The sequence below is a fragment of the Oncorhynchus masou genome, chromosome 32 (assembly GCF_036934945.1).
Source record: "Oncorhynchus masou masou isolate Uvic2021 chromosome 32, UVic_Omas_1.1, whole genome shotgun sequence".
NCBI classification, from domain to species: Eukaryota; Metazoa; Chordata; class Actinopteri; order Salmoniformes; family Salmonidae; genus Oncorhynchus; species Oncorhynchus masou.
In genome coordinates, this window is record NC_088243.1 from 29,742,422 (window position 1) to 29,765,215 (window position 22,794).

General features: G+C 45.0%; 1 protein-coding gene across 1 annotated transcript; it reads right to left on the reverse strand.

The window, feature by feature from the left end:
* Positions 1 to 871: 871 nt before the first annotated feature.
* LOC135526966 (synapse differentiation-inducing gene protein 1-like) lies at positions 872 to 13,745 on the reverse strand. Its single transcript, XM_064955638.1, has 4 exons — positions 13,112 to 13,745; positions 10,718 to 11,213; positions 2,619 to 2,756; positions 872 to 1,766 (listed from the first exon to the last, which is right to left on the reverse strand). The coding sequence occupies exons 2-4, from the start codon at positions 11,147 to 11,149 to the stop codon at positions 1,605 to 1,607; spliced, it is 732 nt and encodes a 243-aa protein (XP_064811710.1). The 5' UTR covers positions 11,150 to 11,213; positions 13,112 to 13,745; the 3' UTR covers positions 872 to 1,604.
* Between the last annotated feature and the right edge of the window lie 9,049 nt (positions 13,746 to 22,794).

Below are 22,794 nucleotides of genomic sequence, written 5' to 3' on the forward strand. Positions count from 1 at the left end.
CTCTTTCGCCCTCTCCATGTCTTTTGTAACAAACAGCCATATTGTTGTCGGTCCGCTAGGGATCTGTTTCTAATGTATTAAGTCTGTATGTTTATCTTGTGTTACCATTTAATTATCTAGTAAATAAATTATTAAACCAATTTGTGTAGTACTGAATCATAAGTAAGGCTGAGTTTTTTGCAGATGCAGGATGTTACGACTGTTCAGAATGATGATATGATACGAGGTTATGATTAATAGATGTGCTAGGTAAAGACCTTTAGTGTTTCATTCAGGAAATGGTAACTCTTTAAAGAATCGCTCTCGTGGTGCCCCAGATCCTAATGAGTTAATTGTTACATGATTCATTTAATCGGGTAACAATTAAACATAGTTAGTAATTAGATAAATAACAGTCTTCAGAATAATGTTAAAAGTCAAGTCACGACAAACGTCTCCCTGTGTATTTGAGTCATTCTGCTGGCTTTGAGTGGTGCTGATGAGATGCCAGACAAAGAAGGGGGAGGGAGGGAGAGAGCGAGAGATGGGCTTGATGGCTCTACAGTCTCGAGGTGAATAAAAGACTGCACTCGTTTCGTTCTGCCATCCTGACTCCAAAATGTATGTTTTGTTCCTGAGCTTTCAGCTTGCTGGCAGTTAAAGTCACCTCAAGGCGAGACCATGAGTGATGCCAAACACAGAGAACAGAGAAGCAGTGCCAGTGAGTGGAGAAGCCAGGAGGCGAACAAATTGTCAATATAACTCACAGTGGCCAACAATGCATTCTGACATCCCTCTATTATACGGTCAGAAATGCCCCTCTCCACACTCCTCAAGGAAACAATGAATAAGTGAGAAAGACAGGCAACAGGAAAATTATTCATGCCAAATGTATTTATTCTGACAGGAGATACAGTGCACAATAAACACATTTTCCTCTTGATCACTGCTCACCAGTTTTATCTACATTATCCGATAGTTTTCTGTGTTGAGAGTCGATTGACTGATGATGGCAGATTAATTTCCCAGAACCTGGACTGGCGAGCATTTTGATGAATAATCAGTAAAGTAAGCCTTCTTGATGTAGCATTTCAGACACAATGACTGGCTCATTATGACTCCCTGTGGCATGGAAATCAATAAGAACAAAAACATCATTTGCACATGAAGTATTTACAGAGAACCGCAAAAATGATGGATGGGGGCCTCCATGATAATGATGAAGATCAGTGGAGGAGGTTAGCTCTGGAATTAGTATCATCACTTTAATTTTACTAGGAGCAGAACAGTCATTGGGGGAAAATAGCATTTCTCTCTTTCCATTGATGTTTTCCTCATTACTTTGTGAACCTCGAACATCATTATCATGCTGATAAACCTAGAGAGAAGAGGCTGGGAAATATACACAAGGGTGTAATCCAGATGAATTCGTCTGTGGTTTACATTGTTTGGTCAGGGTAAACATTTCAAAACACTGACTCTGTTCCTTCCTCTCCTCCTCTATCCTCTCTGCTGCTCCTCAACCCAAACATCCAGACAGAGCCACATCTATAGGGGATGGTGCTTCAGGGTTGCCATAGAAGGGACAGCTTCCTAAGCACTCCCCTGTGGCCGTGGTTCTGCTGCTATACATGTCCTCCAGACGTGGACAGGTAGGCTACGAGGGCCACCACCACCCCCACGTACATCCCTGCCCCGATGGTGATGGAGAGAACAGCAAGGAACAGGGCTCTTCTGGAGCTACTGCTTGCCCTGGAGAAGTCTCCCTTAGCAATGGCCTTGCTAGTCTGAGAGACAAAAGATAGAGAAATGAGTCATGATTAAATATGACTGAGAAAAATGTGAGTAGGTGTACATTTACTGTAGAGCGAGAAAACAAGACATTAGTTGCTATGGCAATTATGTCACTACCGTTTTGAAAGTGACTAATGTGCGGTTTGGATGTTTTTGCATCCCTCTGAAAGGACCCTCACATAACCCATTTGTCCTTTTGACACATTTATTTGGGTCATTTTACAATGTAATTGTCTTTGCAATTAGTTTGAGAGATGTTGCGAACCACTGAGATAAATTGTAGTTGGATTAGGTGGCAGGGAGGGGACCTGCTGCATTCAGAACCTGCTCACTAAAGTGCTGCTATTTATAGATAGACCTGGGGTTCAGTATAATCACAATAATGGTGAGACAGTCCTGGGGGCAGCAGCAATCCTGTCTATTCATTATCTACTGAAAAATACATGTAAATAGTATCAGCTAGATACTCCCTTGGGAAATGTATTGCTAACATAAAATAAAATTTATTGTTGAGGTATTTGATTGTCTAAATGTGACCATAATTGAAAATAAAATATACTGTATATGTAGCGGCACAATCATCCTTTAGTTTGAGCTGTACTCAGTTTCCTTTGCTCTCTGCTGTATGGTTTCTTGTGATCACAAGAGTAAATAGGGGTGGGTACCTATACAGTTTACGCAGTAAATGGTCTGTAATAATTGGTATGGGCCGATGGATGTAGAAAATGAGCTGCGTTACACTTTTGAGAGAGCACTTGTGCCTACTGAACTTGCAGAGTGTTCTGGGGGTAATTAGCATTAATAACAGGGTAGTAGGTGTAAAAGTGTACTGGTCCTGGACTCACCCTCTGGGAAAAGTAGAAGGCTGCGATCCCTAGGGGCCAAAAGCAGCAGAGCATGGAGAAGATGGCCAGGCCCAGGTGGTCCCTGGGGGGTAGCATGATGAAGTTGTCCTCACTCTCACTGTCACTGGAGCTGTCACTCTGGGAGGGAGGGAAGGGCACAGGAAAGAGCCAGTCAGTTGGGATAGTCACGGTTGGTGTACGTATGAACAACTACATTATGGTGACGCCAAATCAAATCAAATTTGATTGGTCACATACATATATTTAGCAGATGTTATTGCGGGTGAAGCGTAATGCTTGTGTTCCTAGCTCCAACAGTGCAGTAGTATCTAACAATTCACAACAATACACACAAATCTAAAAGTAAATGAATTGGAATTAAGAAATATATACATATTAGGATGAGCACTGACTAAAATACAGTATAATAGAATACTGTATATACATATGAGATGAGTAAAGCAGTATGTACACATTATTATAGTGACTAGTGTTCCATTATTAAAGTGACCAGTGATTCCATGTCTATGTACATACGGCAGCAGCCTCTAGGTGCAGGGTTGAGTAACGGGGTGGTAGCCGGCTAATGATGGTTATTTAACAGTCTGATGGCCTTGAGATAGAAGCTGTTTTTCAGTCTCTTGGTCCCAGCTTTGATGTACCCACACTGACCTCGCCTTCTGGATGATAGTGGAATGAACAGGCCATGGCTCGTATGGTTGATGTCCTTGATTAACTTTTTTGCCTTCCTGTGACATCGGGTGCTGTAGGTGTCCAGGAGGGCAGGCAGTGTGCTTTTGGTGATGTGTTGGGCAGACTGCACCACCCTCCGGAGAGCCCTGCGGTTGTGGGCAGTGCAGTTGCTGTACTGGGCAGTGATACAGCCCGACAGGATGCTCTCAATTGTGCATCTGTAAAAGTGTGTGAGAGTTTTAGGTGCCAAGCCAAATTTCTTTAGCCTCCTGAGGTTGAAGAGGCACTGTTGTGCCTTCTCACCACACTGTCTGTGTGGGTGGACCGTTGATGTGGATAGGGGTGTGCTCCCTCTGCTGTTTCATGAAGTCCATGACCAGGTCCTTCATTTTGTTGACGTTGAGGGAGAGGTTATTTTCCCGGCTCCACTAGGGGCCTCACCATCGACAGGGCCCTCCCCATCCTCCCGCCAATAGTTAATTGTCGATGAGCTACTCATGCTAGATTATCTACTTACACATTTTAATGCATTTTTAAATCAATATGTGTACCTCAAAGCTGTTTCTAACACAAAAATCTGCAAGATTATAGGGTCAGATTCTACAACATTGTTCCATGGACCTGAACTTGTCAGGCAAGTCACTCTGCACTGCAGACATAATGTGACACACTGTGACATACTGTGAACAGTGTGATAGTTGATGACAAACACCCCCAGGCATATCTGCCCTTGTTCTGCTTACATGTAGGACATGATGGGCTCAGCCAGGCAGAGAGGATTTGTATTTCTGTCAACACCCATAAGCGACCTGACAGATACCGCTGGATTAACGGACTGTTTCATCATCACCAGGTGACAGCGGAAACGGGAAGAAGACAGTGTAATTTATGTGCTAAATTGCCTCTACAGCACTAGAAAGACCCCTCCCCCATCCTTCATGTGCACCTCCACCACAGGAAGCTGCTGAGGGGAGGATGGCTCATCATGGGGTGGCAGGTAGCCTAATGGTTAGTGCATTGGGCCAATAACTGAAATGTTGCAAGTTCAAATCCCTGAGCTGACAAGGTACAAATCTGTCGTTCTGCCCCTGAACAGGCAGTTAACCCACTGTTCCTAGGCCATCATTGAAAATAAGAATTTGTTCTTAACTGACTTGCCTAGTAAAATAAAGGTAAAATTATAAAAATAACATAAAAGCCTGTCCTCCACAATTAAGGTGCCATCAACTCTCATCTGTTTGCTTGAGAGGCTGTGAATATTCTGAGGGCTTGTGTGGTATCTACTCATGCTGTGCCTTGATCCTCCTCAGAGGCCCCTGGGTAGCTGAGGGACTAATGAATGGAAAAGTCTGACGCTGCTGTGGGCACTCTGGTACGGGGACAAAAGTTGAGAGCCAAACACAAGGAGCCACATCTCTGGGATGACCTTTAAGAAGAGAAAGCCTCACCTTTGCAGTTCTCCCAGAGAGGGAGCTGCTGTTAGATTAAATGAATGGCCCTCCATCAGGACAGGATTCATTTGTTACTCGCAGGGATCAAACAAACCTGGGCGACTGAGGGAAGAGAGGAAATGGAAATGGATGTTCAGGGCCGAAAATAAATGAGCCAATTTAAAGAGGACGAGAGGAGAGGCGGAGAGGCGGGCAGAGGGAGTGTCTGTCAAAGCTCTCCAGCCAATTATAATACAGCATGTAGACAAAGTGGACATAGCGGCAAAACCCTCATATCACCTTCTCACCCATTGGCAAACGTGTTAGAGAGAGTGATAAACATATTGATGTGCCCTTGCATTGTGCATTAAATGCCACAAGTACTGTGCTTGTAGAGAGAACAAAGTGACAGAGGATCTAAAATGTATTAGATAATACTTTACATCCATACGATTATATAGCTACAGAAGCTATGTCAATTTTGTATGAAGTTGCACACGGAGACCCACATGCATGACCAATGGCCAAGAGATTTTGGCCCACAATGGACTTGTGAAATAATTCCTGGTGGAGACCTGTAGCACCAGGTGAGATTCTCTACATCCAACTACATTTCTAATGAATGCCCATGTCGCTGTGGATAGATTGCTAGACTTGGTATGGGAATATGGACAGAACAGTGGTGCATTACACTAAAGCCAATCTGAGAGTTAGCCAGTCAGCGAGTAGCGGCAGGCATTTTGAGGCCAGTGTAATTGATGAGACTCCTCCACTGCACTGGTCTGTTAATTATCCTCAGACTGCACTCCCATAGGGCTCGTTAATGACGGCAGGGGACACTGGGCGCACCCACAGGTCACACAGACAGCCATGGCCCCAGTCACTAGGGAATGGCATATTCACCCACACCCAGGCCTGAGTCTTGTTTTACCCCTTACACACCAGCAGTATCCTGATTCTCCATCACATCTGGTGGGAAACGCTGGCAGAGGGACTAAACTGTTGACATTTTGGAAAAACTTGCTTTTCATCTACAATTATGGATATTAAACATTGCACAGAGCTCACCAAAACACAAATAATTACTGAGTAAAGAATTTAGATGGGTGTCATCGAGGACATGGTCCAGTCATGTGTTATTGTGTGGAACAGTTAATGCCATCATATGCCTACTGAGAACCATGTTGTCAGCATACAGATGCAGGGTTTTCAACATAATCTTTTATTTTGGTTAACACAGAACTAATGTCTCAAGTAATTGGTCAGCTGAGCGATTAAGTTTCGGGTCCATACGTGTTAAGAGAAGAGATGAAGAGATGCTAGAGCAAGGAGCGGAACTGGAACGAGGAGCTCCACCCTCTCTCTGTGCAGTTACGGGCTGAATGTCCCATCCCCTTCTGAAATTCGAAAGATGCTAACACCTGCGAAATCGTGATTTGTCCAAAAAGCCAGTGAGGAAAAACACAAACACCTGAACTACAGCTGCTCGTTTTCTTGTAGATCTGTCCAAGAGAAATTCCATAACTTATGATAAACACAACAACATGCATAGAAGAACTAACAGCAGATACTGACTTTGACGTGTAAGATTTAACGTCCAGCGTTTTCCCTCTTGTCTAAGTGTGTTGAGAGCATGTTCACTTTAAAAGCCTTCTACAGAGCTTTGATCTCCAGCTGTAGAGAGCTGTATCACATCAACACACACCTGGCTGGCACACTCACTTCATCTCCAATTCTTGGAACTACATCCAAGGATGAAATGATCTACCGACACACACACGCGCACTCACACACACACGCGCACTCACACACACACGCGCACTCACACACACACACGCGCACTCACACACACAAATGCTAGACAGAGGGTTAACCAAGAGAACCAGCTCTCAAGTTCCAACTGGAAGCCCAACTTAAAATTTAAAAAAAAATCCAAATCAAATGTTATTTGTCACATGCACATGGTTAGCAGATGTTAATGCGAGTGTGGCGAAATGCTTGTGCTTCTAGTTCCGACAATGCAGTAATAACCAATGAGTAATCTAGCTAACAATTCCAAAACTACTACCTCATACACACAAGTGTAAAGGGATAAAGAATATGTACATAAAGATATGAATGAGTGATGGTACAGAGCGGCATAGGCAAGATGCAGTAGATGGTATCGAGTACAGTATATACATATGAGATGAGTATGTAAACAAAGTGGCATAGTTTAAAGTGGCTAGTGATACATGTATTACATAAAGATGCAGTAGATGATACAGAGTACGTATACGTATACATATGAGATTAATAATGTAGGGTATGTAAACATTATATTAAGTAGCATTGTTTAAAGTGGCTAGTGATATATTTTACATCATTTCCCATTATTAAAGTGGCTGGAGTTGAGTCAGTGTGTTGGCAGCAGCCACTCAATGTTAGTGGTGGCTGTTTAACAGTCTGATGGCCTTGAGATGGAAGCTGTTTTTCAGTCTCTCGGTCCCAGCTTTGATGCACCTGTACTGACCTTGCCTTCTGGATGATAGCGGGGTGAACAGGCAGTGGCTCGGGTGGGTGTTGTCCTTGATGATCTTTATGGCCTTCCTGTGACATCGGGTGGTGTAGGTGTCCTGGAGGGCAGGTAGTTTGCCCCCGGTGATGCGTTGTGCAGACCTCACTACCCTCTGGAGAGCCTTACGGTTGTGGGCGGAGCAGTTGCCGTACCAGGCGGTGATACAGCCCGACAGGATGCTCTCGATTGTGCATCTGTAGAAGTTTGTGAGTGCTTTTGGTGACAAGCCGAATTTCTTCAGCCTCCTGAGGTTGAAGAGGCGCTGCTGCGCCTTCTTCACGATGCTGTCTGTGTGGGTGGACCAATTCAGTTTGTCTGTGATGTGTACGCCGAGGAACCGATCTTACTACCCTCTCCACTACTGTTCCATCGATGTGGATAGGGGGGTGTTCCCTCTGCTGTTTCCTGAAGTCCACAATCATCTCCTTAGTTTTGTTGACGTTGAGTGTGAGGTTATTTTCCTGACACCACACTCCGAGGGCCCTCGCCTCCTCCCTGTAGGCCGTCTCGTCGTTGTTGGTAATCAGTTTGGGGGTACTATGGTGTTAAATGCTGAGCTGTAGTCGATGAACAGCATTCTCACATAGGTATTCCTCTTGTCCAGATGGTTTAGGGCAGTGTGCAGTGTGGTTGAGATTGAATCGTCTGTGGACCTATTTGGGCGGTAAGCAAATTGGAGTGGGTCTAGGGTGTCAGGTAGGGTGGAGGTGATATGGTCCTTGACTAGTCTCTCAAAGCACTTCATGATGACGGAGGTAAGTGCTACAGGGCGGTAGTCGTTTAGCTCAGTTACCTTAGCTTTCTTGGGAACAGGAACAATGGTGGCCCTCTTGAAGCATGTGGGAACAGCAGACTGGGATAGGGATCGATTGAATATGTCCGTAAACTCACCAGCCAGCTGGTCTGCGCATGCTCTGAGGGCGCGGCTGGGGATGCCGTCTGGGCCTGCAGCCTTGCGAGGGTTAACACGTTTAAATGTTTTATTCACCTCGGCTGCAGTGAAGGAGAGTCCGCATGTTTTGGTTGCGGGCCGTGTCAGTGGCACTGTATTGTCCTCAAAGCGGGCAAAAAAGTTATTTAGTCTGCCTGGGTGCAAGGCATCCTGGTCCGTGACTGGGCTGGTTTTCTTTTTGTAATCCGCGATTGACTGTAGACCCTGCCACATACCTCTTGTGTCTGAGCCGTTGAATTGCGATTCTACTTTGTCTCTATACTGATGCTAAGCTTGTTTGATTGCCTTGCGGAAGGAATAGCTACACTGTTTTTATTCGGTCATGTTTCTGGTCACCTTGCCCTGATTAAAAGCAGTGGTTCGCGCTTTCAGTTTCACGCGAATGCTGCCATCAATCCACGGTTTCTGGTTTGGGAATGTTTTAATCGTTGCTATGGGAACGACATCTTCAACGCATGTTCTAATGAACTCGCTCACCGAATCAGCGTATTCGTCAATGTTGTTGTCTGACGCAATACGAAACATATCCCAGTCCACGTGATGGAAGCAGTCTTGGAGCGTGGAATCAGATTGGTTGGACCAGCGTTGAACAGACCTCAGCGCGGGAGCTTCTTGTTTTAGCTTCTGTCTGTAGGCAGGGAGCAACAAAATGGAGTCGTGGTCAGCTTTTCCGAAGGGAGGGCCTTATATGCGTCGCGGAAGTTAGAATAGCAATGTTCCAAGGTTTTACCAGCCCTGGTTGCGCAATCGATATGCTGATACAATTTAGGGAGTCTTGTTTTCAGATTAGCCTTGTTAAAATCCCCAGCTACAATGAATGCAGCCTCAGGATATATGGATTCCAGTTTGCAAAGAGTCAAATAGAGTTCGTTCAGAGCCATCGATGTGTCTGCTTGGGGGGGAATATATACGGCTGTGATTATAATCGAAGAGAATTCCCTTGGTTGATAATGCGGTCGACATTTGATTGTGAGGAATTCTATATCAGGTGAACAGAAGGACTTGAGTTCCTGTATGTTGTTGTGACCACACCATGTTTTGTTAACCATAAAGCCTACGCCCCCGCCCCTCTTCTTACCAGAAAGATGTTTGTTTCTGTCGGCGCGATGCGTGGAGAAACCAGCTGGCTGCACCGACTCCGATAGTGTCTCTCGAGTGAGCCATGTTTCCGTGAAGCAAAGAACGTTACAGACACTGATGTCCCTCTGGAATGCTACCCTTGCTCAGAATTCATCAACCTTGTTGTCAAGAGACTGGACATTGGCGAGTAGTATGCTAGGGAGTGGTGCGCGATGTGCCCGTCTCCGGAGCCTGACCAGAAGGCCGCTTCGTTTGCCTCTTTTACAACGTTGTTGTTTTGGGTCGCAGGCTGGGATCCATTCCGTTGTCCTGGGTGAAAGACAGAACACAGGATCCGCTCTGGGAAAGTCATATTCTTGGTCGTACTGATGGTGAGTTGACGCTGCTCTTATATTCAGTAGTTCTTCTCGACTGTATGTAATGAAACCTAAGATGACCTGGGGTACCAATGTAAGAAATAACACGGGAAAAAACAAAAAACTGCACAGTTTCCTAGGAACGCGAAGCGAGGCGGCCATCTCTGTCGGCGCCTGGGTGTTAATCAGATTAATTTGTTCTTTGAATCTACCTGGAATAATTGATCTGCTGGCCATTTTGTGTCGGGCCATGCTTCAGCCCAGTCTCTAATACTCTCAAAGCACTGCATTAGCTATGGCATTAATGGCCGTCTCTGCTGTGAATCTATCCATCTGCTGAGCTCCTAGTGACAGGAGCTGGACTGATCGTAAGTCCAGTTAGGGATCTATGCACTCCCCCCGCTGCCAACTCACGACAATGGGTATTTTACAACCCTCGCTGCATGAAATGAGATTGTTCCACTTTTCAAAAGAAGTTGCTCTCCCACTGTCACCGTTTTAGTTTGGAGTGCTTAATCACAGTTTTGTCCTAACATAACAAAAGGACTAGAGTGATATGATCAAAGATGAACAGGGAGATTTGCTAACAATTATGGAAGAGAAAACAGTACAATTACCCCTGTATTTGATTTGTAAGATTGCTATAAAATACACCAAATTGGCCATTTAGTGAACAGACAGTTAGGTGGAATAAATAGGCATGAATCATACTGGCTACTTTAGCAGCCTATTAGAAAGAGGTAGGGAGATTTGTTGGAAATGAAATAGTTATCATGAAAAGCATTGAGTGCCGTGACCCATTATTCTGTGATTGATTTCTGCAACTCACTATTACAATCCACACAATTTGAGGTCCATGTAACCTTTTTATTTTAATCGTCCTATTAATTTATGTCCAACTGCTCTCTACTAATAAAAAATAACCTTTTGATTTGAACAATGCTCATTGTTTAGCCTGTATGAGCATCAACACATCCCAAATCCAAAGTTGTAGTTGGTCATTTATAGTTGCCCTCTGTGTGATCTCTCACCTCATACTCGTGTCCTTCCTCCTCCACCTCATAGGACACAGTTTGGATCGTCACATCCTTCTCTCCCATTAGTTTGTCCTGAGGGTCCTCTATGGGGGCTCCCTCCACTCCCAACACACTGTCCTTGTTCTCTGTGAACGTGGTCTCAGAGCTCTCACTCTTAGAGTCCTTGCTCTGGAGGCTGACATTGTCCTTATACAGGATAAAGTTGGGCCTATAGAAGGCCTCCACTGCTAAGTGCAGAGAGGTAGCATCCAGGAACTGCTGGGCCTGAGTCTTGCCGTTGCTGCCTGTGACAAAGTAACCAATGATGTTCTCCTGGTACTGGTGGTTGGGGTAGTCACTCTGGTACGCCTGGTAGTCGTTGTGGACCACGTGTCTACTGCTAGTCTTATCTAGAAGAGGGTTCTGCAGCTCACTCAGACTCTCCATGGTGGGAGACAGAGAGGGACTTCAGGGAGATCAGAGTGGATAGACCGCAAACACTGATAACGAGCTGGAAGGGAAAAGACAGGTAGAGTTACGGAAAGTGGGATGAGGTATGATATGTAATGACATTAATTTGTATGAAACTCTTGCCAATGCAATGACAATAGAATCTGCTATATTCTTCACACGGTATTAAACTAATGGCATTCACCCGCACCCGCACCTAAACCACCAAATCACCATCTGTCACTGTTGCACATTTCATGCCCCTAAATTCATATAAAATCGGTGGTAAAAAGTAATTCATCATTTTCCAAGCTCCCTCCAACCAAGTAAGATGAAGACAAATGTTTAAGGATTTTGCAATGCATACTGATCAGAGTGCTGAGCTACCCTCATCACTGCATCATTGGAGTACCTTGCTCTAGAAGAGGGGGAAAGCCTCTCATAGGTCATGAATAAGCTCCAGTGATGTTGACTGTATGTCACTTTAGCTCTATGAAATCAAGCAAAACAAAGCACCAAAAGCAAATAGCAAAGGTATTTTCATGCTACGGTAAGTGTATTCTCAAGAGTCTATTTCAATAATGACAATAACACCATCAGGGGAGCGTGTCACCAGGGTGACATGTTTTCCTGTGAGCTTGTTTGTGGTTTTAAGCAGTATGATTCACATGCTCTGAAGGGCTGGCAAAACTCACCACAATTCCCTCTATCACTATCAGACAGGGAAATTAGCATAAATAAAACTTGTAGCCAATGGAAGCGGACCAGGTCAATCCCAGAGGAAGTTTATGAAAAGACCTTCTTAATCTTTCCACCCAAGCCTACTCACTGAGGTTCTGATGAAAGGAGAACCTATCAGCTTAATCCTGGTACGTGATGGGATATTTTCTGTCTCGCATGGCATACAATGGAAAAACCCAGTGAGTTGCCTATATCCTGCATTCCTATAGCGTAGTCATAGCATTCTATAGGTCTACTATGGAATGATGGCATTGAGGTGGCTATGTCAGATTAGTCGTCATGTAGAGGTTTATGTGTGGAAGAAGGCATAGTGGGATGGAATTCTGAGTAATAGTTTATCCTTCCTTCTAGGAATATATTTTTGGGGATTCACCCAAGAGCAATATCACAGAATATGTACAGTAAGAAGCTTATCTAAGGGCTGTAGCAATACTTGTTAATTCAGCGTGGACCTTTAACTCTATGACAAATCATGTCCATTTGGGAAGATTCCCACAGCAGACAAGTGCCTTCTCCTCTACACATCAAAGCAAAGTATCAATTAAGATTTGCATTCCCTTTATATAAGTATCTCCAGAGGATATTGAAATGGAATTACAAAGTGATTCTCATATGCCTTTGAGGATGCATCTTTGCTGCTTTTCAGAATAGAGGAAATTCCATTTCACAGTACATTACACAACAAAAAGCACATTTCATCTCCACTAATAATTTATCAGACAGACAGTGACATGCACTTACGTTTGTATGAGTCTGTGGCTAGAGAGCAGAGTTTGGTGTGTGTATGAGGAGGGCTCATGAGCTGTTCTCTCTCTGTCTCTGTCTCTGTCTCTCTCTCTCTGATTAATATGATATAATACATTTTTGAGAGGTGACAACTATCTGAAATGATAGATCACTTCTAACAATATTTTACAGTGCTTAGTCCATTTTGGAATAAAACTATGGCTAATTGAATGGCCAAGTCGGAAATGTCACATTCCTATTCCACATATTCATCAATGGCAGTCTGTCTCTATACATTTTACATTCATTATTTATATCTAATTGGCATTTACACTTAATGTTTAATCAGAATCTCAAGATATTACATTTACAAATCATGAATTATAGGGAAACTTAGATGAACAATCAATGACATACAAAGTGAAAATACATGACAGTATGCAATGCAAATCAAAACAATTCAAGGTAATCAATTGAGTCCATCGATCTTACCTTTGTATAAGATCCTGCCACAGACTGCCTCAATAGCATTCCCTTTACAGTTGTCCAAGAGTCGATGGAAAGCGAATTGGGCTCACAATCATACCCCTGTACCTCATATAAGTTCACATCATAAAATTTGAAAAATGTATAAAACAAAACGAGGACCAATTTCCAGGTCACTTTCGCTCTCTGTTGAAACATGAACTGACGGCCCCGCTCTATGCTGTGTGCGGCTAGCTGAGAAGACAGACCGCTGCGTATTGAACCCAGTCTGGAGAGAAGGTGTAGATTTTACGCACACTCACCGCTTGGGTTCACTTCCTCAATCACTCTCTAAATGACTATGAGTAATAGCTATAGCTCATATAAAGTACATCGAAGATATGTCTTCCATCCACTTTGCGACACAAAGTCAGTTGTAGCCTAGTCTACAGAGCGTGCTTGATGGTAGAATCACCACCGCTCATCTACGTTACACCGCGAGGTGCGGATGACTATTCCGTCGGGGTCCAGCGTCATCGTATGGACATACACTCCTCTTGAAGAAGATAGATCTTGATGTCCTACAGACTGACACAGCCTTCCATGTTTCTATCCTTGGTCTGGTGAGCATGACGTTTGTAGGATCAGTACTCATTTTACTTCTGTGTTTAACGTCCCTATACCCTTTTTAGTTCTTAACAATGACGTGACATTATTATTTATCATTTTCATTATAGAATTTGTGGAGTCTTTTCAATTTTCTCTGTTTTTATTACTGTGACTTTCATGAGCTACTATTCAAAATGGTCTATGTCTGAGTCTGAGCTCGAGGACATGATCAAACCTAGAATAAATCAACCCTAAATCAACCCGCATCACATCAGAAACGAATTAAGATTGTTAATATCCTTGCATTTACATTTTGGTTAATATTTCCGATGAAGCTCATGAATTTATTATAAGTCTGCCAGTTTGGTTGACCTTAATGCCCTCCTAAGCTGCTTAAGATTTCATGCCTTCATTTTATCATTGTAAATAGTGTTTACATAACATTAATATAGATGTGATTTTAATGCAAGAACAGCAAAATAGTGACCGTGACAAATTCCACACACTGGAATTAAGCTTTGATACTTTTGACATGTCACCAGGGGAATCTATTAGGCAATGACTTAACCATTTATAGGATGCAAATAGCTAAATCCAACCACATCAGCACCAACAGTTGTTTAGTGCCAGTAAATACAATTCTGAATGTCATCACACAACATTCAAGTTACAAGACACAGACATGTAATAATTGGCCCCACACAGAATCAAGGTGGAGCTATCAACATATTGACATGTTTCTTTTAGACCTTCATTTTTTCATTTTTAACTTCTCCTTCATTTAACCAGGTTGGCCAGTTGAGAACAAGTTCTCATTTACAACTGCGACCTGGCCGAGATAAAGCAAAGCAGTGCGACACAAACAACAACACAGAGTTACACATGGAATAAACAAACGTACAGTCAATAACACAATAGGAAAAAATCTATATACAGTGTGTGCAAATGAGGTAAGATTAGGGAGGTAAGGCAATAAATAGGCCGTAGTGATGAAATAATTACAATATAGCAATTAAACACTGGAGTGATAGATGTGCAGAAGATGAATGTGCAAGTGGAGATACCGGGGTGCAAAGGAGCAAAATGAAATAACAATATGGGGATGAGGTAGTTGGATGGGCTATTTACAGATGGGCTATGTACAGGTGCAGTGATCTGTGAGCTGCTCTGACAGCTGATGCTTAAAGTTAGTGAGGGAGATATGAGTCTCCAGCTTTAGTGATTTTTGCAATTCGTTCCAGTCATTGGCAGCAGAGAACTGGAAGGAAATGCGGCCAAAGGAGGAATAGGCTTTGGGGGTGACCAGTGAAATATACCTGCTGGAGCGCGTGCTATGGGTGGGTGCTGCTATGGTGACCAGTGAGCTGAGATAAGGCGGGGCTTTACCTAGCAAAGATTTATAGATGACCTGGGGCCAGTGGGTTAGGTGACGAAAATGAAGCGAGGGCCAGCCAACGAGAGCATACAGGTCGATGTGGTGGGTAGTATATGGGGCTTTGGTGACAAAACAGATGGCACTGTGATAGACTGCATCCAATTTTCTGAGTAGAGTGTTGGAGGCTATTTTATAAATGACATCGCCAAAGTCAAGGATCGGTAGGATAGTCAGTTTTACGAGGGTATGTTTGGCTGCATGAGTGAAGGATGCTTTGTTGCGAAATAGGAAGCCGATTCTAGATTTAATTTTGGATTGAAGATGCTTAATGCGAGTCGGTAAGGAGAGTTTACAGTCTAACCAGACACCTAGGTATTTGTAATTGTCCACATATTCTAAGTCAGAACCATCCAGAGTAGTGATGCTGGACGGGCGGGCAGGTGCGGGCAGCAATCGGTTGAAGAGCAGGCATTTAGTTTTACTTGCATTTAAGAGCAGTTGGAGGCCATGGAAGGAGAGTTGTATGGCATTGAACCTCATCTGGAGGTTAGTTAACACAGTGTCCAAAGAATGGCCAGAAGTATACAGAATGGTGTCGTCTGCGTAGAGGTGGATCAGAGAATCACCAGCAGCAAGAGCTCTGTATACAGAGAAAAGAGTCGGCCCGAGAACTGAACCCTGTGGCACCCCCATAGAGACTGCCGGAGGTCCGGACAACAGATCCTCCGATTTGACACACTGAACTTTGTCTGAGAAGTAGTTGGTGAACCAAGCGAGGCAGTCATTTGAGAAACCAAGGCTGTTGAGTCTGCCAATAAAAGAGACCTCCCCAGCCACCTCATAAAGTGGATGGGGAGGTAGGAGCTCATGGTTGTTTCCAGGTCAAGGCTTTAGTCTCTCTTTAGTAGTTTATTTTCCATAGAAAAACAGACACATTTTTTGTTGTGTGCAGTGTCTCTATGTCTGCCTCTCCTCTGTCAGATGCATTGGGTGAAGCATTAACCTGCTGAAGGGGACTTTATGAGGGAAACATGAGGCTGCGTTTAGAAGCATGTGGCCTCATGAGCTGTCTGATGAGCTGCGTCTGTCACAGAGTCACCTTGTGTTTAGATGAGCGAGGCGATGGGGTAGAACCGGACATGTCTACCTACGATGGACACAAATGCTTTTGGAAAAAAGTATATTATAGCTCAGAGGCAGAGGGAACAGGCTCTCTCTCTCTCTCAATCGATTGAATCAGTTCACAATAGAAAGCTCATTACAGTAACACTTTGAAACACACTTAACACACATGGCAATATTGGTCCATTCATCCATTTATCCATAATGTACTGTTGACTCGTCCAATCTTTGCCATCTGGGTATAGCTGGACACTGTCTTATTTGTGAATATGTATAGTGTTTACCGTGGCCTCCGTTCTATTGCCTAGTCTATATTTAGGTCCTCTGTCACCAAATGGCTGATACAATATTTGTCAACCATAAGTTTATGGTCCTATTCTATTTCATAGTCTTCAAGGTAGAAAAAGGGAGTTTCAGTGGAACAGTCTTTTAGTGTAGGCCCTACATGCCTTACACATTTCTTTAATAGAAAAGTAAAGAATATTTCATTGAAGTTGGGAGGCTTAGGACCTACAGTAAGTAGTGTTTGTTTAATAGTGGTACACCTCTCTCACTGAGGCTTTTGACCACCTCTCTTTGATATACCAGCCAACACTGAAACCCTGGGCTGGAAGGCCTCCCTAATGCCCATTAACCAGCTTTAATCATTTAAACACTTTTGGGTATTAGTCGGCTTAATCCTCTTTGCAGAGGAAGTATGAAACCACTTCATTTGATCTGTTCTTGCTTTTGTCAAGAAAGAAGGCGTTTAAGCTGCTTTCCCCAAGGATCATTCAAGGCATTATTTCCTCTGATTAAGCACTCTGACAAAGCACACCAACACCACCTCTGACCACTGAACCCACCCCAGGGATGGATAAAACAATCCACAATATTGAAAAGCTGCTGCTAGGTTCTGTTTAAATGCAGGAATCAAGATTTGGGTTTTAAGTCCCGCCCCAGAATTTTGGGCAACCAATCGTAGCATTCCATTTGTAACTTTGAAACACATGAAAGCAGTGAGCACAGTGGGGAAATACTTTTCTTCAAAAAAGCAATTGTTTAAATAGCTAAATAATTGAACAGTGCACTAGGGGTACTTGTGAATGTGATTCACAGAATGCAGAGACGGTATTTTTAGAATCTGAAATGATACTTTTGTTACATTTTGCTAGCTCAGCTGGTTAGCCAGCTCTCAGTCTCATTGACCACCAAATGTTGCTAATGCAAGCTGGCTAGCCATTTAATTTAACTTGTTTTCTCAAAATTTCTGTTAGGTAGCTAAGTTAGCCATGTTATTAATGCAACTTCTATCTGCTGTCGACATCAGGATATGATTTGAGGGCACTAGTTTGCTCCAAAACTGGTTGTAGCTTTGACTGCATGCTGACAATGATCAGAGCCTTTCAGTGGCTAGCCACACTACCAACATGATTTTAACAGGTTCCCATGAAGAGTTTCCTGATTAATTGAGTATTAAAAACACAGTTTTAGATCATAGTGAGAGGATTTCACCAATGGTTAGAAGAGGGAATTTGGCTTCCCAGGAAAATGTTGTCCAAGGTTTGAACAGTAACCAAGGGGGGCTTAGCGAAGCGTCATTTGGGAGGGCTGATTCCTCTGCTAAATACTCAATATTAGCTTATAGCTTATTAGTGGTACAATACATCTGCTACTGCATCATCTAGTCTAGAAACACCCTCAACTCATCTTCAAATATTTTTCTTCTGCTGCTCACTGTGAACATCAGAATGTCTGAGAATTTCATCCACAGGAGTAGAGGTCAGTCAGCCATGAGAGGAGGTGGTGATCACACTCATGCCCCAGCTGCCCCTGCTGCAAGTCCGCAGACGTTTGACAAATGAGAAGGTGTTTTTTGGCAGGAACAAATGAGATCTCTCCTTCCAGAACTGGAGGCACAAATATAATCACGCCCCCTAAAAAACACTTTCTGGTGTAGACTATGTCATGGCCAAGTGCATCCTCAGATAGAGGACCAGGAAGTGTTCTTTGTTTTCTGTCCAGACATGAGCAGTGGAGGTAGTGGGCAGATGGTTATTAGAGGAGGTGATGAATCAGTAAGTATCATGGGTTGTCCAATAAATAACACATCTAGCTGTTTTATGGCCAAAGACTTAATCTTCCTCTCGCAGACAGTGGCAATTTTTGTAATTGAGCAAGAAATCTTGTTTGGCCGTCGGAGCTGACAAACTCCTCACTAACAAACAATTGGTTTGTTTATCATCAAAATAAACTCCTCCCTGTTTCTTATTTGGATGCATTTCTAAATGTAGGATAAACCTTTTCTAACTTGTTATGGTGTGATAGTAAAGCCAACCTGTCTGTGATGGAGCTGCTATATGAAGCATTTAGATATGGATTTATGGGCCTTATGAACATTGCAGGGAAATGAGTGTGACTCTCCAGCTGTCATAATATGAATGTACAAGTCAAAGAATGCCCACATTTATGAGAAGCAATTTCATTTAGTGTCTGAAAGTGGCACACTCTTCAAGGTCTTCTCTGAAAATTAAATGAAGCATTTAAGGTAGCTTTGGATGTGGGCCCAGGCAAGCACTTGAAAAGCACTTTTAAGTGATAATGCTCGAGAAGCCGTTGTTTGGAGGTTAATGTATCCAATATATCCTCCAAACACCGGCTTCACTTTTATGCAACGGGTTACCAAAATATTCAAATAATGATTGACATATTTTCATATTTTTATTATAATTTATTCATACTATTCCATCCTTGCACGAGTTATAGTCTCGACACAAATCTGAGGTCACTACCCAAGCCAGTTGGTCATTTGTTCTATCGGTTCGCTTGCCAGAGATGCAACCAAGTTGTTTAGTCTTTTTGTTCTGTATCTATGGATGTGGCCTAGTCGTTCTTTCTGAATGTTCCACTGCAATACTGGCTGGCAATGTTCTTATCCCTTGCTTGCTAGCTAGCCAACTACAGCTAACTTACAGTCACGTCAAACAGTGCTGCCAGAATAACAGAAAAGTTGCTGCATTTGCATTTGTTTAAGCTGTTATCTAGTGACATTTATTTGGATACATTTATAACAATGAGCTAATGATGCAATTTCACCTGGCATAGAAAATGTGTTCTCTCAGGACACTGTTGTTCACAGCTAACCCAATCACTTCAAACTGAAGCTGGAAAGACCGTAAACTAGCTGCATTTTCTTTAGTTTTACCCGTTTTCTGTTGATATTTCTATGTATATATCCATAAAAATTATGGCAGCTGATTCATGATTTCGACTGGCTGAGAAAAGCTGTATGCCTGTCTGTCTCATCCTGACTCCCATCACGTTCAATACTATGAGACAGCTGGAGATTGAATTTAAATTGTCACGCCCTGGCCTTAGTATTCTGTGTTTTCGTTAGTATTTTGGTGAGGCCAGGGTGTGACATGGGGATTTATGTGGTTTGTTTTGTCTGGGGTTGTTTGTAGTTACGGGATTGTGGATAGAGTAGTACTCTAGGTAAGTCTATGGTTGCCTAGAGTGGTTCTCAATCAGAGGCAGGAGTTTATCCTTGTCTCTGATTGGGAACCATATTTAGGCAGCCATATTCTTTAGGTCACGAGTGGGTGATTGTTCCTGTTTCTGTGTTTGCACCAGATAGGGCTGTTTTGGGTTTTCATGTTTCTTGTTTTTGTTACTTTGTTCATGTGAAGTGCTTTATTAAACATGAATAGAAACCATGCTGCATTTTGGTCCGCCTCTCCTTCAAGTCAAGAAAACCTTTACAGAATCACCCACCAACCAAGGACCCAGCGGCGTGGTAAACAGAGGCAGCAGCAACAGCAGCAGCAGGAGAAGCGACAGGTGCAGCAGGAGCAGCAGCAGCAGCAAAATCAGCAGCAGGAGAAGCAACAGAGGCAGCAGCATCAGCAGATGGAGATGCTGCACTATTTGGAGAAATGGACTTGGGAGGAGATCCTTGACGGGAAAGGACCCTGGGCAGAGCCAGGGGAATATTGCCGCCCCAAAGCCGAGCTGGAGGCAGCGAAAGCAGAGAGGCGGCATTATGAGGAGCTAGCACGGCAGAGCGGCTGGAAGCCCGGGAGGCAGCCCCAAACATTTCTTGGGAGAGTGTGGCAGAGTCAGGAGCCAGACCTGAGCCAACTCCCCCTGTTTACCGTAAGGAGCCATGGATGTTATCGGAGCTATCGGAGAAGCTGAGGGCTGAGTCTGAGAGGGTCGAGGAGTTATTGGACAGAATGGGGTGAACGGATGGGAGATGAGGAGACACTCGAGGATGTGTTAATAGAATTGGGGGAGTGTGAAGAAAGAGAGCAGTTGATTTGGCGTAGTATGCAAGGCATTCGCCCTGAGGTGCGTGTCCCCAGCCCGGTACCACCAGTGCCGGCACCCCGCATCAGGCTGTCTCGCCGTCCCATCAACACAGGTGCTCCCGCCTGTCCGGCGCTACCAGAGTTTCCACCCCTCAGTCCAGAGGCGCCAGCGCCCCACAGTCCAGAGGCGCCAGCGCCCCACAGTCCAGAGGCGCCAGCGCCCCTCAGTCCAGAGGCGCCAGCACCCCTCAGTCCAGGGGCGCCAGAGCCCCTCAGTCCAGAGGCGCCAGAGCCCCTCAGTCCAGGGGCGCCAGAGCTTCTCTGTCCAGCGCTGCCAGAGCTTTCCTCCTCTCCAGCGCAGCCGGAGTCTCCCGCCTGTCCGGCGCTGCCAGAGCTCCTGCCCCTCATTCCAGAGGCGCCAGAGCCCCTCATTCCAGAAGCGCCAGAGCCCCTCATTCCAGAGGCGCCAAATCCCCTCATTCCAGAGGCGCCAGAGCCCCTCATTCCAGAGGCGCCAGAGCTCCTCAGTCCAGTTTGCCCAGTGCCGCGTCTGCCCAGCGTCGCCAGTCTGCCCAGCGCCGGCAGTCTGCCCAGCTCCGCCAGTCAGCCAGGTGCCGCCAGTCAGCCAGGAGCCGCCAGTCAGCCAGGATCCGCCAGAGCCGCCAGTCTGCCAGGATCCGCCATTCAGCCAGGATCCGCCAGTCTGCCAGGATCTGCCAGGATCTGCCAGTCAGCCAGGATCTGCCAGGCAGCCAGGAGCCGCCAGAGCCGCCAGTCAGCCAGGATCTGCCAGCCAGCCAGGATCCGCCAGAGCCGCCAGTCAGCCAGGATCCGCCAGAGCCGCCAGTCTGCCAGGATCCGTCAGATCCGCCATTCAGCCAGGATCCGCCAGTCAGCCAGGATCCGCCAGAGTCGCCAGTCTGCCAGGATCCGTTAGATCCGCCAGTCTGCCAGGATCCGTTAGATCCGCCAGTCTGCCAGGATCCGCCAGTCTGCCAGGATACGCCATTCAGCCAGGATCCGCCAGTCAGCCAGGATCTGCCAGAACTGCCAGTCAGCCAGGATCTGCCAGTCTGCCAGGATCCGCCAGTCTGCCAGGATCCGCCATTCAACCAGGATCCGCCAGTCAGCCAGGATCTGCCAGGATCCGCCAGTCTGACAGGATCCGCCAGTCTGCCAGGATCCGCCAGTCTGCCAGGATCCGCCAGTCAGCCAGGATCTGTCGGAACGCCAGTCAGCCAGGATCTGTCGGAACGGCCAGTCAGCCAGGATCTGTCGGAACCGCCAGTCAGCCAGGATCTGTCGGAACCGCCAGTCAGCCAGGATCTGTCGGAACCGCCAGTCAGCCAGGATCTGTCGGAACCACCAGTCAGGCAGGATCTTCCAGATCCATCAACCTGCCTGAGCTTCCCCTCAGTCCTGAGCTTCCCCTCAGTCCTGAGCTTCCTCAGTCATGAGGCACCCCGCAGTCCAGGTGGGCCCTTTGTTGGGGTTAGTAGGCCTGGGTCACCAATCAAGGGACGAAGGAGGTGGAGAGAGACTATGTTGGAATGGGGTCCATGTCCAGCGCCAGAGCCGCCACCGTGGACAGACGCCCACCCAGACCTTCCCCTATGGATTTAGGTGGCGGCCGGGAGTCCGCTCCTTGGGGGGGGTACTGGCACGCCCTGGCCTTAGTATTCTGTGTTTTCGTTAGTATTTTGGTGAGGCCAGGGTGTGACATGGGGATTTACGTGGTTTGTTTTGTCTGGGGTTGTTTGTAGTTATGGGATTGTGGCTAGAATAGTACTCTAGGTAAGTCTATGGTTGCCTAGAGTGGTTCTCAATCAGAGGCAGGAGTTTATCGTTGTCTCTGATTGGGAACCATATTTAGGCAGCCATATTCTTTAGGTCACTTGTGGGTGATTGTTCCTGTCTCTGTGTTTGCACCAGATAGGGCTGTTTTGGGTTGTCACGTTTCTTGTTTGTTAGTTTGTTCAAGTGCTTTATTAAACATGAATAGAAACCACGCTGCATTTTGGTCCGCCTCTCCTTCAAGTCAAGAAAACCGTTACATAAATATTGAAACAATGTTGTAAATGTAGGAGAGACAGACAGCAAGGTTTATACAAATTTCAACTGTTGAAACCAAATGCTAGTCTAAAAGAAATGGAAGATAATGTATAGATGCTTTTTTTAGTGGAGTTCAAGTTAATAAATTGCCAGGCTGGGCTGATGAGAGTGGATTGAGCAGTGAGATGGAACAGAGTAAATAGGCATTTTAACGGCATAGATTTAGCCGGAAGTAACTTATGGAATAGACACCGGCTGGAATG

Excerpts from the sequence above, each read along its gene's own strand:
- LOC135526966 (XM_064955638.1), bottom strand. The coding sequence starts at position 11,149 with ATGGAGAGTCTGAGTGAGCTGCAGAACCCTCTTCTAGATAAGACTAGC. Across the intron at positions 2,757-10,717 it reads AGGAAGGACACGAGTATGAG|AGTGACAGCTCCAGTGACAG; the intron begins GTGAGAGATCAC and ends CCTCCCTCCCAG. Across the intron at positions 1,767-2,618 it reads CCTTCTACTTTTCCCAGAGG|ACTAGCAAGGCCATTGCTAA; the intron begins GTGAGTCCAGGA and ends TTTGTCTCTCAG.